Source organism: Spermophilus citellus, assembly GCF_964194105.1.
Source record: "Spermophilus citellus genome assembly, chromosome: 6".
NCBI lineage: Eukaryota > Metazoa > Chordata > Mammalia > Rodentia > Sciuridae > Spermophilus > Spermophilus citellus.
The window spans coordinates 122,558,350-122,574,464 of NC_138187.1; the positions used below are offsets into that span (position 1 = coordinate 122,558,350).

The following is a 16,115-nucleotide window of genomic DNA, read 5'->3' on the forward strand; positions in this document are numbered from 1 at the left end:
CTTTTAGGAAACGGGTTAGTGGGTTGTCTGAAGTGAGTAAAACCAGGTTTTTCATCTCTCTCTGTTAGTTTTCAAAGACATGAGGAAGCTTGGCAATAAACTGAGCCCTGACTGAGTTGGTTCAGGCTATAGGTGCCACCCAGTAAGGACAGAGTATGGCTGTGAGAAGCCATAAGTGAAGGCTGGGGAAAAAAACGTCAGCAGCTTCCCCTGAGTGAAGTCTGCTCAGCTGTCATCCATGTTCTCCCCAAAAGTTAGTTACATCCGCTGATGTCCCACCATCTCCTCTGGATGGAGCCCAAGGGTCAATGCCAGTAGCTCATCTTAGGAGGCCCCAGCCTGATTAGTATTGTGACTTTGCTAAACTATATTAGTTCTTATTATCTGGGGCTGATGCCAGTAGATGCCCCGAGAGCCAGATATTAAATGTAAGATTCACATCCTCAGTTTGAATCCTCAGGATAGAAGCCTAAGAAGATTTTCTTCTACCATTTTCATGCCTGGATTTCCCCATCAACAACACAACTGTCTTCTGAGCTGTACACCACTCAGTCTGTGCACAGACCCACATTTCAATTGGATCAGATTATTCATGTACAACTCCCTTTAGCTCTTTGCTTCTAAAGTGTATTGAACATACCCTTATTTTTTTGTGAGCCTTGTGGCCTGGTATGTTTATTAGAATGTCATTTATCTATTTATTTACTGAGATAATGAATTAAAAAGAAAAGCACAGGAGTCCTGTAGGAACTGGCTTCCTCAGGCACAGTGGGAATGGGAGGGCTGTGTTTGACTTTGCCCTACTGAGTGTCTGCATTCCTTGGCTGGGGAGTTACAGATTTGGGAAGATTAAAACACATTCCAGCCTTCTACTGGTATATAAACAATGAGAACATGCCTTTTCTTGCTGCAAGAATCTAGAGAAGCAGAAGATGGCAGGCCTGGAGGCACAGAAGAGGCCGCTGATGTTGGCAGCATTGAATGGGCTCTCGGTGGCTCGGGTCTCAGGGCGGGAAGAGAGTCGACATGATGCCACCCGAGTTCCTATGGATGAGAGGGTAAGTGCTGGGCTAGTCAGGTGCATGATTCATTTCTCTGTGGTCTTAAGATCCCAAAGCGCTCTCCTTGCCCAAACATGCTGATTCTGTTGGAAGAATGAATTCTTCAATTTGAGATTAGGAAGATCTAGTGAGTGCTGTATTCAATCCATGCTTCTCAGCACCTAATGTTTCTTAATCACGTTGGTGTGTCACTGCTGGCTCAAAAGATCAGCCCCTAATGAGCCATATGATCAAGCCATTCAGATTCTTTTGACATATTACCCTTTTTGTAAGAGGAGAAAATGAAACAATGCTTGTCTCTCTCTATTTCTGTGATTTTTGTGAATAATTACCATTTCTTAGGAAGTGATGCTTTTATGCAAGCATTTATAAGTTTCTTTCAATATGCTGTTCCCCTGTATGGTGATGAAACGAAGCTGATTTATAGTTGTTAGGACAATGCATTGTGAGAACTTGGGTTTTTAAAAGCAGACTTTTGTGGCATGGCAATATTTCCAGGTGATGAAAGATTTCCTTCAGTTCCCGAAATTGCTGTCAGGAGGTTAAGGAATGGGCTGTATAAATTTATAATAGAGTGCTAGTAACACTAGGGCGTCAGATTACTGCCAGTATATGTTTGGTATTAGAATGTTTTGGAGCCAGAATAAACTCCGGAAAGATCATTTCTTCCAATTAATACCACATTATTATAATTAGCAGTTTGGCCAGAGAGGGAAGAAAGGGAGGGGGGTACCTAATCCTTGGAGAAATACAACTGTAAATCAGTATCATCTTAAAGTTTAGCTCAGTAAAAACACCTGTGTAAGTGGAGAACTGGATGTTTGGATAATGAAGACTAACCATCTCCTTATCATTAGAACTTATAAGCAGGTACTAATAACCTAAGTATTGATTTTGAGTTTCAGCTCTCACCAGTTCTTACAGATTTGTTTTATAGCATGAGAAAGAATGGTTATGAGACAAGAGGAACTAGCACTATGGTTACAAATGAGACCCAGTAATCAAGTGCTGAATGAGTTTTATGTCTTGAAATCCCCTAACACAGTCATTGCAAATATTGGAAGAACTCTGGTGATTTTATTGGAGATTTGGAGATAGGTAATTCAGAGAACTGAAGATTAGTTTCTGTTGCAGTTCAGAACCCTGAAGAAGAAGCTAGAAGAGGGAATGGTGTTCACAGAGTATGAGCAAATCCCAAAGAAAAAGGCCAACGGCATATTTAGCACTGCGGCTTTGCCAGAAAATGCAGAACGCAGCCGAATCCGTGAAGTTGTCCCTTATGAGGAGAATCGGGTGGAGCTGATACCAACCAAAGAGAACAACACGGGCTACATCAATGCCTCCCATATCAAGGTGAGAAGGTATATGCGAGATCACTGGGTGAAGGGGGAGAAATGCAGGAAGAAAAATACATGGGCTGCAACTGTACTTCCTGACTTGTCCCCAGTCCCCTAGGGAGTGCTTTTGAACTCCCATGCTTTTCTTAGTCAACTGGAAAGGATGTCTGTCACTGTAGGGAGAAGGAAGATGAACAGCCTCAGCAAAACCTTAGGGCAGCTATTTTCTGAAGCTTGTTTATCACAGAGGAGCTTTTTCATCTCTATGTACATCATAAATACCCTTCCTAAACGTGGGGGTTGTCCTTGTCAGTTTGTAATTAGCAGGTGGCAGAGATGTTGGGAATTGTAGGTGTTATTGTCATTGAAGTTTATATCCTGTTCAGTAGCAACAGAAACTGTCATTTCTCCCTTGAATTAGTATGGGTTATTCATTTTAGAGCTAAAGTCTCAGTTTGGCATGGTATTTGGAAGAGTGGATAATTTATATGCAAGCCATAAAAATGTAGTTGATATTGAATCTTGCTGCCGCAGCCTGGCTGCAGCAAAATAACCGGGGGTGACAAGCAACTTGTGTACATTGATACAGCAGGAATGGGAGCCGTTTATTGTAGGACCAGAGGGGTATTTATACATTCCACACAGCTTATCTTAATTAACATAAACTAGATACAGCAGTCAACCAATAAGGAATCTCCACACTTAATGGCTCGCTGGCGTTACTTCACAAACCACTCCCTCTGCAAAATGCCAGGCGCCATCTTGACTTGTTTACAGACTCTAACATCTTGCAAGGTTTGCCACATTAGTCAATGAGTTGGTGTTAAATTTTTATTAATTCTTCATATCTCAGTAATTCATACCTAGTAAACCCCAGTTAGGATTTACAGTTAGGGATACACATGTACATATGGTTAAATATTTCCTAAGTAGTTTACTAATATCTGCATATTTGGTCTGTACTCTGAAGTGGATGAATTTGTTCATGTACTAATGTTAAGTTATTACTGGAAGTTTTGAAACAACACAAAGTTGACCTCAATAGTCCATTGTGATTGAAAGCCTTAGAAATCTGTTTCTGGCCCCATCCAGAATTATCTCATTTTTTCATGGAACTTTTCAACTGTAGCAGAATTACCTTGAAGTTCCTTTGAGCCCCTTAAGTGTAGGTAGATGTCTGGCTTGTGTATCTATTGAATGCAACGAACCTTTGGTTGGATATAGTGTTTAGGAGCACAAAGCATAAATAACCATGTTTTTTTTTTTTTTTAAGAATTAGAAAGTACTGTTGAAAGAAATAATGAAAGAACAATGATCATAGATCATATTGGTATTTTTGCCTTTTAGAATGAACCCCAGGAAACTCAAGTAACTGATGATGGGCTTGGTTTAGATTATGAAATAATGACCAGAATAATGTAGTCAAAGATGCATGTGGATGATACCACTGCTTCTTGATAGAGTATCTATTAAAATCTTGCAAGCAATATTCTTCTGTCCTCTTTCTTTGGCCAAATCTCTTCCACCATTTTCCATCTGCTCTCTGGGGGTGGGGGGAACTGTCACTCTGTGTAAATGATACCCGTCGGGTATTGTTAACTGCGATGCCTTCCCCTCCTCAGCGTTTTCTGAGACCCACTTTTCATCTTTGAATTGGGGTAGACATGGGTGCCTTTAATAGACCCATAGAGCTTGCAAGAACTTGTCCTTGTGTTTTTGGAATAGAGTTGTGTATTTTGCCAATGTTTTCTCTCCTGGGTTCCAAGCAGCTGTTAACACAGAACAGAGATTTATTTGCTCCAGAGGTGGAATCACATCTGTGAAATCTACCTCAGTAGCATTGGTTGTTGTGTTTTTAACACAGTTTTTAATAGCTTCCTGTCAATACTTGGAGTATGCCGAAAGGCCCCAGGCTGCAGCATTCTCTCATATATTTATGGTTCCTATATGTGGGGTGCCAGAGAGGCTAATGTTTAAAATCACAATTCAAATAAACCAAACTCCTAGCCAGTGAATATATGAATGTTATCTCCCACCAGTACTTGAAAAATGGATTTTTCTTGCCAGCTTTGACCTAAACACATCTTGTGTAATGAGACAATAACTGACATTGTTTTTGTTTGAATCAAGTTAGTGTGTGGTTACATAAAATAAATGAAGGGGAAAAGTTTCTGACAGTGATCACCTCATTGCTACTCGAACTCTCGAGAGACCTACGTTGCATGAATGATAAGGAGGCCTGTCTTTACATTATCAAGGCACAAAGATGGAAGGAGGAGTCGAAAGAATTCCTCCAAAGGTTACTGTTTCACCTTGATAACGTGACTGTCAATGCTTTGGGCTCAACATATGATTCTCTGCAGCTGGTATTTATAGCTACAGAATTATCCTCCCACGATCATCCTGAGCTGGTAATAATTTTATTATCCAAAATTATCTCATGACTCCATAGTTCAGTTGGATGCTATGGTGCTGCACAAAGTGGAGCTATCGATAATACATGTACCATTGACAAGTGAGCTCATAACACTTCTGCCATATGTGGCACTGCAGAACTGTATTAACAACAGAAGTTTGTGACATGCTTCATATCAGGTCAGCAGAAGAAAGATATTACTCCAGAAGGGATGTTATTCTGTGGGAGACTTTTTTTTTTATTGTTTCAGAGGATGTCACAGAACACTTTTTCAAATGGTGAATCATCACAGTAGGGGGTTATGAAACCCATTTCATGGGCACAATTAGTTTTGTGTGTACATCTATTAGTATATGTGTGTTTTAATGAAATCAAAATAAAGGAAAAAAAATCAAAATATTGGGTACACTGTACAGAGTAAGCTTAACTATTGTGCTACAAGTAAATCCTTTAACTTTATATGTATACATGTCATACACTGTCATATGTACACCTATATGTGGGCATATATATGTGTATGTATGTACTACGCATTGCAGACCCCCCAAGAATTGAGCAAATATATTTTGCTTAGTAAAAAAACTATCTTCATGTGAGAAACGCATGACAGGTTTTGAGAGTTGTGCTAACCCATTTAGTCTAAAAAGTATTACTCAAGGTGGAAGGTGGCTACAAGTGGACGGGGGTGAGCAGATGACAATCTTGGACTTGGGGTTCATTTCCTGATGCTTTCCTTGGTTTGCAGGTGGTGGTTGGTGGGGCAGAATGGCACTACATAGCAACTCAGGGGCCCCTGCCACACACATGCCACGACTTCTGGCAGATGGTGTGGGAGCAAGGAGTGAATGTGATTGCCATGGTCACCGCAGAAGAGGTAAGGGGAACTCCCCCTCTCCTAATGTCCTTTTCCTGTGGGAGTGGGTGGCCAGAAGATGGGCCTAGTGCCAGGGACTTTGCTGCCCATCCTCTGTTTCTCTGCAGATCCTTCTCCCTTTGGCCCTTTTTTTCCCTCTGCTTTCCACATAATTCTCCCCACCCTACCAAGGATGATTTGGTTTTGTGCTCTTTTCTCCTGTTCTCATTTGGCTTTGAACCCTTTCCTTTGGCTCATCCATATACTACAGTGAAAACAAAGCAACAAAAAATAAAAAACGACCAAACTTTGGTTCAACCAGCTGACTGTGTGTGCCAAACAAAGCAGTGATCTTTCCACTGGAATTTGAGAACCTCAGCTGCTCTGGGCAAGAAGACCTACATTCCCAGCCCCAGGCATGGTCAGCCCCACATGCCCTCATGCTTATCAGCTGAAAAGGGACCAGAAGCTGCCATTCCTGGAGAGGTCTCCATTCTTTGGGGAAAATATTCTTTCTTTGCCAAGCCAAATATAGCTTTCGTCTTGTAGCAAGAGAACTCTGTGATGCAGACCGGCATGTACCCTGCTCCGGTCCTGTCTACTTGACTCGCTGCCTTTGGGGGATGGAGCATGGTGTTTTTTCTCTTGTCATGGTCTCAAAAAATTTTAGCTACATTTTTTTGTACCTTTCATGACATCTCAACTTGTTTTTGAACTCGTTTAAGGGACCAGCTTTAGGCATCTTTACCAATTTTCATGGTATCCCAAAACCCCTTTCTAACTGTGGTAGGAGCAGAGAAAATTGTAAGGGGAAGTCATGTCCCCTCCCCGTGTCTGTTTTGGGAAGTTGCTTTCAGAAACAGCCTGTTGAAAGATAGTGGCAAAGGGGACTTCAAGCTCTTTAAAGTCATTTGCACGTCCTGGGCAGACCTTATTTATTTATTTTTTTAAATGTTTTTTGACCTTCTCATCAAGAGATTGAATTCTTCTTAAAGTTTCTAGAGTAGATTCCTTGCCTGATTGGATCACATCCCTGCAAGGGATTCATTCAATTGAATGTTAAGTGCCAACTCTGCTAACCCCAGGGCACGTGGTGAATGAGACGGGCACTGCCCCTGTTCCCATGGAGCTTATTTCCTAGTGAGAGGGACAGTCAGTTGTGAACTGGAGAAGTTCAGTTCAGATAGTAGTAAGTGCCATGGAGAAAAAACAAGGGCATGTGAAGGAGTGTGACCAGGGGCGGCTTTAGGTCAGGTGGGCAGCTGAGGCTCCTCACAGGGGTTGGTATTTGAGCTGAAACCTGAGTAACAAAAAGGGGACATCCAGGAACTTACCAGGCCAGAACTGACTGAGGCACACTCAGTAGAAATGTAAATCCAAGATTTCAGGTAAGCCCATTTTTGTAGGTTTGGTAAATGGAAGAGGAAGATGTGCTTCGAAGACTCAGTTAAACTCAGTGACTCCATATAAAATGACTTCTATCCCCCAAAGAAGTGTTCCTTTACAAGAGGGATGGCCATTAGGCTTCTCCCCAGCAGCCAACAGGGCTCCCAGAGCCTGTCCCTGCTGCAGACGGCTCTGTATCCTCTGGGTGCCTTCTTTTCCCCACACAGCCCCCGTCCAAGATCTCTTCATAAACCACCAACCCTTTCATGGTTTTTGTCTGACTCTAGTGATTTCAAAACTGTACATAACTTAAAACTAGACCTTTTGTAAATGGTTGACAGTGCATACCTTCAGAAAAGATAATAACTGTCAGAAAGAATGATAATGGAACCAGATGTTCTCTGTTTTGTAGGTTGAATTGAAACTGGTCAGATTTTGAGAGGGAAAAAAAGCAAGATTAACCCTAGATGATAGAGAGACAGTATCAGTAGTCAGTGTGGTGTGATAGAAAGAGCTCTGGACTGTGCCCCAGAACAAGAAGCATGACTTAGAAAGATGACTAGAATCTGTTGCTGCTCTACTTAAATCCTTTGGATGGCTTCCCATCAACTATGGAGTAAAATCCAGGCTTACTTGCTATACTCCATCTGCCCTGAAGATGTCTGTCTTTCTTGAACACACCAAACTTATTCTCCTCTGAACTTTGTGCTTGCTTTTCTCTAAGTTTTCCATTGTAAATATTGTAATTGGCCTGAGCTCAATTGTAAAGGATTTTCCCTGTGATAGACATTGCCCAGTGACCCCACTGAGTTAGTGATTTAGAAACTGTTTCCAGTTTTTAAGATTAAGAGGATAGACTGGGCTATGCCTGTAATCCCAGCAATTTGGGAGGCTGAGGCAGGAGGACCACAAGTTCAAAGTTGGCCTCAGCAACCGAGCAAGGCCCTAAGCAACGTGGGGAGATTCTGTCTCTAAGTAAAACTATAAAAAGGGCTGGGGATGTGGCTCAGTGCTTAAGGACCCCTGGGTTCAATCCCCAATCCAAAAAAAGATTAAGAGGATAAGAGTTTATCCTGACTTATTTCCAATTTTGCTTTCGTGTGATTCAGGAGGGTGGACGAACCAAAAGCCATCGATATTGGCCCAAACTGGGTTCCAAGCACAGCTCAGCCACCTATGGCAAGTTCAAGGTCACCACAAAGTTCCGAACAGATTCTGGTTGCTATGCAACCACAGGCTTGAAGGTCAAGCACCTTTTGTCTGGGCAGGAAAGGACGGTGTGGCATTTGCAGTATACTGACTGGCCAGATCACGGCTGCCCAGAGGATGTCCAAGGATTTTTGTGTAAGTGTTTTTTTCTGTCTGTGTTTTACCAACTGCATCAATGGTTTATCATAATGAGAGGATGCTTTCTCTTAAGTGACTAAAGTATGATAACATCAAAGTATCTATGTCTATCAAAGAAGAATAATACATGTCACTTATTCTGTATACCTATTACTCAAAATAAGCTCAGACTGTGGTAAACTAGTTCTACATGGATTTAGGCCTATAGTTACTCATTCTTCAATAACTGTTCTGGTACATGTCACAATGTTGAATATGTAATGGTAAGTGAAATAAGCCAGACATAAAAGGACAAATGTATGGTTCCACTACATAAAGCACCTAGAATAGGCAAATCTGAAGGGACAGAGGAGCCAGCAAGAAGAGAAAACAGGAAATTGTTGTTTCATATGCACAAAATTTCTGTTTGTGACGATGAAAAAGTTCTGGAAATGGATAGTGATGATGTTTGCACAACATTGTGAATATACTTAATGGCACTGAATTTACTCTTAAAAATGGTTAAAATGGCAAATTTTATGTTATGTCTATTTTACTTCCAAGAAAATGACACAAAGAAATCACTGAAAAGTAATTTATTTTTAATTTCTCATAAAAAGTTTGTATTTCACCAGCCCTATATTTCTCTCTAGCAGTACATCCCTTTCAGTACTTTCTCCCACCTGTGACTGAGAGATGCTAAGAATTATTGGAATCAGCTTGGAGTGTTCCAAACTGAAATGTACTTAGAAGACTACCTCATTCATTTATTTTCAGGATATGGTTATTTTTTTAGAAACAAATTCACCAGAGTATATGTAGGACTTCATTTGAGGGACTAAAACCTGGATGGGTGCCCACTGTGTGCCAGGCATTGGATCAAGCTTGGGACACAGTGATGAAACTAGGCTCACAGTCTTTGCTTTAAGGATGTTCCTAGTCCAGCTGAAAGGACAGGCCAGTATCTAGAGTGCAGGGCTGAGAGCCAATGCTGCCATCTGCTTTTTACGGTGGCTGCGCTGTCCCCTTCCCTTTTCACATGGTCCTAAATGTCCTGCACGTGTGGAGAAACCCTATTCTTTCCTTACACAGCTAGGGAAGAGGCAGATTTATTCCTGCTGTGTGTTCTTCTCCAGCTATGGGAGACCTGTGACCACAAAGGGCCCATCACCCAGATGTTGGGCAATGTCAAAACCTTGATTTTTATCTTTATGTTATTAGAATGGAATGTAGGAGTGCGTGTGGGAGGAGGAGGAAGAAAGAGAGAGAATAGGCTTTTAAGTCCTAATAATAACCAATTTACAAGATTGAGAGATTTCAATACATATTTACCCACTGGCACAAGGATTTCATTTGTCATGGAAGTGGCAATGGTACTTGAGGGGTTGGGCACTGAAATTAGAAAGATGACTGGAGTCCTAGTTTGAGCAGGTTAGTGATATGACTGGGGTCAGACAGCCACTTATTCAGAGCTCAAAATATCAATAAGGAGGCAGGTACCCTTTGTATAACCTTCTTTCCTTCTTTTATTCCTTTCAGATAAATCTTTTTTGTTTGTTTTTTGAAGTGGGGTACTGGGGGTTAAACACAGGGGCACTCAACCACTGAGCCACATCCCAGCCCTATTTTGTTTTTTATTTAGAGGCAGGGTCTCACTGAGGTGCTTAGCGCTTCACTGTTGCTGAGGCTGGCTCTGAATTTTTCAATCCTTCTGTTTCAGCCTCCAAGCCACTGGGATGACAGGTGTGTGCTACCATGCCTGGCTTCAGATAATCTTTTGCTAATTAACTTTTAAAATTTTCTCCAAGAAGCAAAAAAGTAGATGGGTTTGATGATTGGCTTACAGTTCTGATAAAATCTTAAGTTTATATAAGGAGGTTGTAAATGTGATCAGATCTTTTAAATCAGAGCCAACTTAAGGAAAGTCAACTTAAATTACTGAAAAACAGCATTTTTAAAAAGATATATATTGATTTTTGTTACATTTCTTTTTTTTTTTTTAAAGAGAGAGTGAGAGAGGAGAGAGAGAGAGAGAGAGAGAGAGAGAGAGAGAGAGAGAGAATTTTTTTTTAATATTTATTTTTTTTTAGTTCTCGGCGGACACAACATCTTTGTTGGTATGTGGTGCTGAGGATCGAACCCGGGCCGCACGCATGCCAGGCGAGCACGCTACCGCTTGAGCCACATCCCCAGCCCTTTGTTACATTTCAAAGAAACTCAAAATAAGCAAGCTGCCCACTGCCTTAAAAATGTTGCCTCTCTGTTTTATCTAGGTTTTAAGAATCCTTGTCCGTGTTTAAGTAAGATTACCTAGATGCAGAGTACCTAGCCAAATTGTCTCCCACCCTTCGGAAATTTTCATTCAGTTAGAATTTCAGGAACTTTATTACTCTGGTAGAGGAAACATCCATTTGAATCCACTTTCTCTGCATTTTATGAGAAACTATTTTTTAGAGAGAGAAAAAGAGTCTCAATCTTGTAAACTGGTTATTATTAGGACTTAAAAGCCTATTCTCTCTCTTTATTCCTCCTCCTCCCCACATGCACTCCTACATTCCATTCTAATAATGTGAATTAGAAAGATTAGTAGGTATTGCCCAACATTCCTCTTATTTTTCTTCTCTTATTTTTATTTACTTTTTATTTGGCGATAGGGTCTCACAAAGTTGCCAAGGCTGGCCTTGAACTGGCGATCCTCCTGCCTTCCTCAGTCTCCTGGGTAGCTGGGTTTTTGATTTAGGTCAAGAAAAGCTGTGTCTCTTGTATGTGACCCTTTTTCAGACAGAAACTCAGTGACTTGGCATCTTTTCTCCTTGCAGAAAAATTGCAGTGAGAATTCTGTGCATCATATTTAGTTCGTGATGGTACCCAATAGAGTTCTCTTTCTCTCTCTCTGTTCACCTCAGTATGTCGTTTTGTTTTGTTCTACCTCATTTTATATTCCTGCTAGTTGTAAGGCTCCAATCAGTACAACTAGTGTTATTTCTAAGTAGTCATCATAAAAGTAATAATAGTAGTTTGTCTATTTTGTTAACTACTTCAAATTATTTTTGTAATTGGATCAAGTTATAAAGCAAAGTATTGATACTTATTAATTAAATATAAATAAATGCTTTAAAATTACTGGAATGGTACATGTGCTTTTTTTTCTCTTCAACAATTATAGCATTTACCTTATAGCCTTGTAAATGCTGTTGCATGAAGGTAAAGTTTTCCAAGTATCAAGAACTTTTAAGCCTGTTTCTTCCCTTAGCTACTGGAAAATCTAAATTACTAATTGGCTTTTTCTGATTTTTGGATTGTCTGAGGATTATATTTATATACTTCCCTTTTTCTGTGACTATGAAAAAAAAAAGTCATTATGGCTTAGATTGCTGTAATTGTTCTTCTGTGCCAGTTGGAGTTTTGAGCAGACCCTAGTGCTGCCCCGCTGGGCGAGGCAGATGTTAGAAGGGGTTGGGGGTGCCGAGACCCCCTAAACCCCCTATGCATGTTGCCTTCAGAAGCAGGGCTCCTCTTGAGCGGCTCACATAACCCCATAGGAATCGTGCTGAAAAGCGGACTCCCCAAAGTCTATTTTTAAATCCAAAAATGAAGTCAAGCCTCAGTTGACATTCACTTTTTCAGTGAGGGGAAGGGGGATGTGGCAGATGGATGCTCTTTCCCCACCAGAAATCGGCTCTGACAAGCGGGCGTTTCAAGGGGACTTAGCTGTTGTTCTGATCCCAGTCTGTTAATAGGAGAAATTGCTGTAAGTAATGTCTAGAATCATCTGCTTGAGGGACTTAGGGATTTGCAGAGGGGGAAATAGAATTTGATTTTTAAAAAAGAACTATTTAATTTAAAGAACAAATTCTCCCATGGACTAATTGACTCCCAGCTGGTCCTTTCTGGATCCAGGACTGTACAGCAGGTACCAGACCAATAATTATTGTCTTATAAGAACTGCAAATTATTGTCACACTTAAAAAAAAAAAAATTTACCAGCCGTTCTGCTCCTGTGCCCAGCCCCCAACACTTGTATGTAAAGCCATGTAGGACCTGGGTGACGATATTTGCATTTTGTCCTGCAGCCTACTTGGAGGAGATCCAGTCAGTCCGTCGCCATACCAACAGCATGTTAGAAGGCACCCAGAGCCAGCACCCCCCCATCGTGGTCCACTGCAGTGCTGGGGTGGGAAGGACCGGAGTGGTCATTCTGTCTGAGCTGATGATCTACTGCCTGGAGCATAACGAAGTGAGTCATTCTGGGATTCTTTCTGAATGCTCCACCTTGGGGACAAATCTGCACCATGGCCACACCCGGCCTGTGCCCTCTCAAGTTCAATGGTTAATTTCCTTTCTCTCTCCAACAGTTATCCAAACCCATTGTTCCAAGTTTGAGTCTGACATTTATAGTCCTTCTAGTTTGGGCCTCTCCCTGCTCTGTGTAGGTACCTAAAATAATATAGAATAAATGAGAGTCTGAGTTAGGAAACTTCCAGAAAATCTGACCTTAGTTGGCGTCTACTTCCCGAAGTAGACAGTCTGGTTTTATTGTGGGTGATTTCCCAAGTGAGTTATTTTGCCACACGTAGTTTAGTTGTGTCTTACATTTCTGGGAGGTGTCTTGTCCTAATCCTATGTGCAGATTTATTTGCTCAGAAGATGTTTTTCATTCTTCAGAGGGATGTTTTTATTTAAAGAGGGTATTTGCTCTTGTCAGTTGGGCAGCTGTGTGGTAAGCAGAGCAGGAGATGCTCTGAGCACACTGGCATTATTGGTCTTGGCCTGGACTGCCCTGTGGCTATGTTTCCTGCAGAAGTGGGCTGCTGCTGGGCCTGTGGGCACATGGCCTGTGGCATTCCCTTACCTGCTGTACAATCAGGGCGTTACACTGAGAGGCTGGAACAACAACCGAGGGCTGAAGGACAGTTCTGCCTTCTGTTAACATGAGGCTATCAGGTTGTGTTTTAATTATTCATTTATTTATTTATTTTTGTGGTGCTAGGATGGAACCCAGGACTTGGTGCATGCTTGGAAAGGCAAGCACTCTGCTACTGAGCTCTACCCCCAGCCCAGGCTGTTTTGTTGTTGTTGTTGTTATATTTTTATTTCTAGTTACATATGACAGTAAAATGTATATTGGCCATTTGAAGGGCTTTCACTTCCCACTCCCTCATCATCCTCACCTCTACTATGTAGAGGTATTAATGCCTCGTGCCATTTGGTTCTGTTCTATTTCCAAACCATAAGGCTTGGAAGATGCAAGGAAACTCTGGTAGTGATTTGGAAGTTTTAAAATTGTAGAACGTTATAATGGAGAAATTGATATGCTAATACACAGGCTTACTGACTAGCTTCAGTAGGTTGAGCATCAGATTAAATATTTCCCTATGAAATTTGTTGTGTTGAGACTAATAGGAAAATAGTACATGTTAAGTTTAAATAAGTCCCTTGTTTAAACTTAACATGTACTTGCAAAGGATTTTAAAACTCCTGCCTATAAAAAGGTAAAGTTTGGAGACTTTCAGTCTGCACAAAGGAATTTTATGCTACTAGAAGATAGAAGAGGAGCTATCCCAACTGTAGCCTAATATTTAAAACCATAAATCCAAACCCAAACCCAAACAAAACAAAACATGAAACTTGCTGATAAACTCTTACTATGGAATAAGTTGAAATGTCATTGTCTCCTCTGTTTTTTTTTTTTAAATCACTCTGTCTCACCTGGGGATTTCTCTGTACCCTGTCACTACTAGAAGTATCTGGAAGTCTCAGATACAATGAATAACTTGACACTAAGTCCCAGTCCTTCAGGAAAATGGAATGAGGTACAATGGAATTAGTGTGCACATGGTTTGAACGTGTCTATGCTTACGCTGGTGGCCCAGGTGGCTCCAGTGCAAGGAGGAGACTGCCGCCACCACCTTCCACTTCCACTTCCTCTCATATCACTGTTGTCACCAAATCATCCCTTTTTTCATTTCCTGCCACTCTTCTTCAGTGACCTCTTCCCCTTTTCAACTCGAGCGACTATTCTGCCCGTCTCGTCTGACATGAAAGATTGTTCGGAGCTCTTTGGAGACCCATCAAGCATTGTGGTTCCATGAAGCATGACATGAGGTCCATTGCTCACCTGATATTATAGGGACACAAACAGTACCCATCAAAGCCAGCCCCGTGGTACAGTGAGGGATGGGCTGGTAGAACTTCCTGTGGACTCCTGAGACTTGGAAAGGTTGTACTCCATGGTGTGTCCAAAGGCAGAGGGTTTCCTCAGTGCCCAACTGCATGCCAGAACATTCCTTGCTTGTATGTGGTCAATCCAAAAAGAATTTCTGTTTCCATTGATACTCAAAGATAGCAAGATGACTCATATTTTTCACTTCCTTTTCCCCAGCACAAATATAGCCAGCCTTATCGGTCCTGTTTCCCATAATTGCTATTGGTGGATGGTGAAGGGAAAAAAAAACTCTACTTTGTTCTGAAGCTGTTTCAGTCCTGTCTAGTCAGATTCAAGCCTACATTTCAAAATAAGAGTGGAATGTGTGTAGCTATTTTGTGTTTTAAACAGAGGTTTTGACAAATGAATATGGAATCACGTGTCCCGTGTGTCTCTTGTCCAAAATTTTTTTGCCTTCTTTCCACAGCTGGATTTAGCTTACTTTATATTTTAGCTTGTAATTCATGTGGTTTTGTCAGCAAAATGGCATTTCTGTTTCTTGCACTTTTCCCTCTTAGTCTCATTTGTAAATAGAAAAGTTGAGCATAAATACTGAATCAGAGATGCTTACAGCAAGGTTGGTAGCTGCGAGTTGGGGACTGGAAGGGATAGCTCTCTTGGGCTGCTCTGTGAAGCTTCCCCATGACCCAGTGCTTTTGGTCACTGAGTGTTAATAACAACATCTTCCTGCTCACACATCTGCCAGGGAGCACCTGTTCTTCCTTTTTCAAGCTTCTCTCTTGATCCTCTAGATGTGGTTGCCTGGGCAGCCACAAGTCATTACAAAAAGTGCCATTCTCACTAGCTAAGGAAAAGATGTCTTGATCTTGCTGCTGTTCCCAAATAAGTTCTCTCTCCTTCACTGAGTGAGGAGGAGAAAATGTCCTCTGGGTGAGATTGAGCAAAGATCCACTCCTCATAAGTGTACTCAGTACAAGTTTGTCTACCAAGTCCTCATCCAGTTTCTACAAAACTCCAGACTCATTTAATCTCCAGATCCGGATCCTGGAGGAGGGATCCAGCTCCATCCTGCAGGTGGAATAACCTCCAGACAACATCTGCTCCCCCAGTTGGGGGCAGATGGCTGGCAGTAGGCCAGGGTACAGGGCAGTTAGCAGCAGAGCCTGTGGGAGTGAATCTTTAGAGTAGTTAAAATCCTCTCATTGAGGACAAGGGGAACCTTCTTTGCTTTGTTTCCAGCTGCTCTGTATCAGAAAGAGAAAATAAATTGGTTTGGGGGCCAAGTTGTATAGATTCTAGAGGAGAGGATGGTGAAGGAAATGGTGAGAGGTGCTGGCAGTGTAGAGGAGGAAGGGGAGGTGATGATGGGGAAGACTTAGAAATGGGGTGCAGGAGGTGGAGGGGATGGTAGATGTGGAAGAGGTAGAGTGTGGGGAAGATGGCGGTGGGGTGGAAGTGGTAGAGAAGGTGAAGGTGTGGTGGTAAGTGTAGGGGTAAAGGAGGTGGTGGTGGAGGTAGAGGAGGAGGAGGTGGATGGTGGTGGGAAAGAGGAGGTAGTGGTAGAGATGGT

At 41.7% G+C, this 16,115-nt stretch overlaps 1 protein-coding gene across 1 annotated transcript in view; it reads left to right on the plus strand.

The window, feature by feature from the left end:
• Positions 1-16,115, plus strand: part of PTPN14 (protein tyrosine phosphatase non-receptor type 14) — a 185,134-nt gene that overhangs the window by 159,401 nt on the left and 9,618 nt on the right. Inside the window, exons 14-18 of the mRNA XM_081298435.1 lie at positions 915-1,058; positions 2,196-2,414; positions 5,560-5,688; positions 8,163-8,397; positions 12,453-12,616. Of these exons, the coding sequence (XP_081154561.1) occupies positions 915-1,058; positions 2,196-2,414; positions 5,560-5,688; positions 8,163-8,397; positions 12,453-12,616 (891 nt within the window). The remainder of the gene's footprint in view (positions 1-914; positions 1,059-2,195; positions 2,415-5,559; positions 5,689-8,162; positions 8,398-12,452; positions 12,617-16,115) is intronic.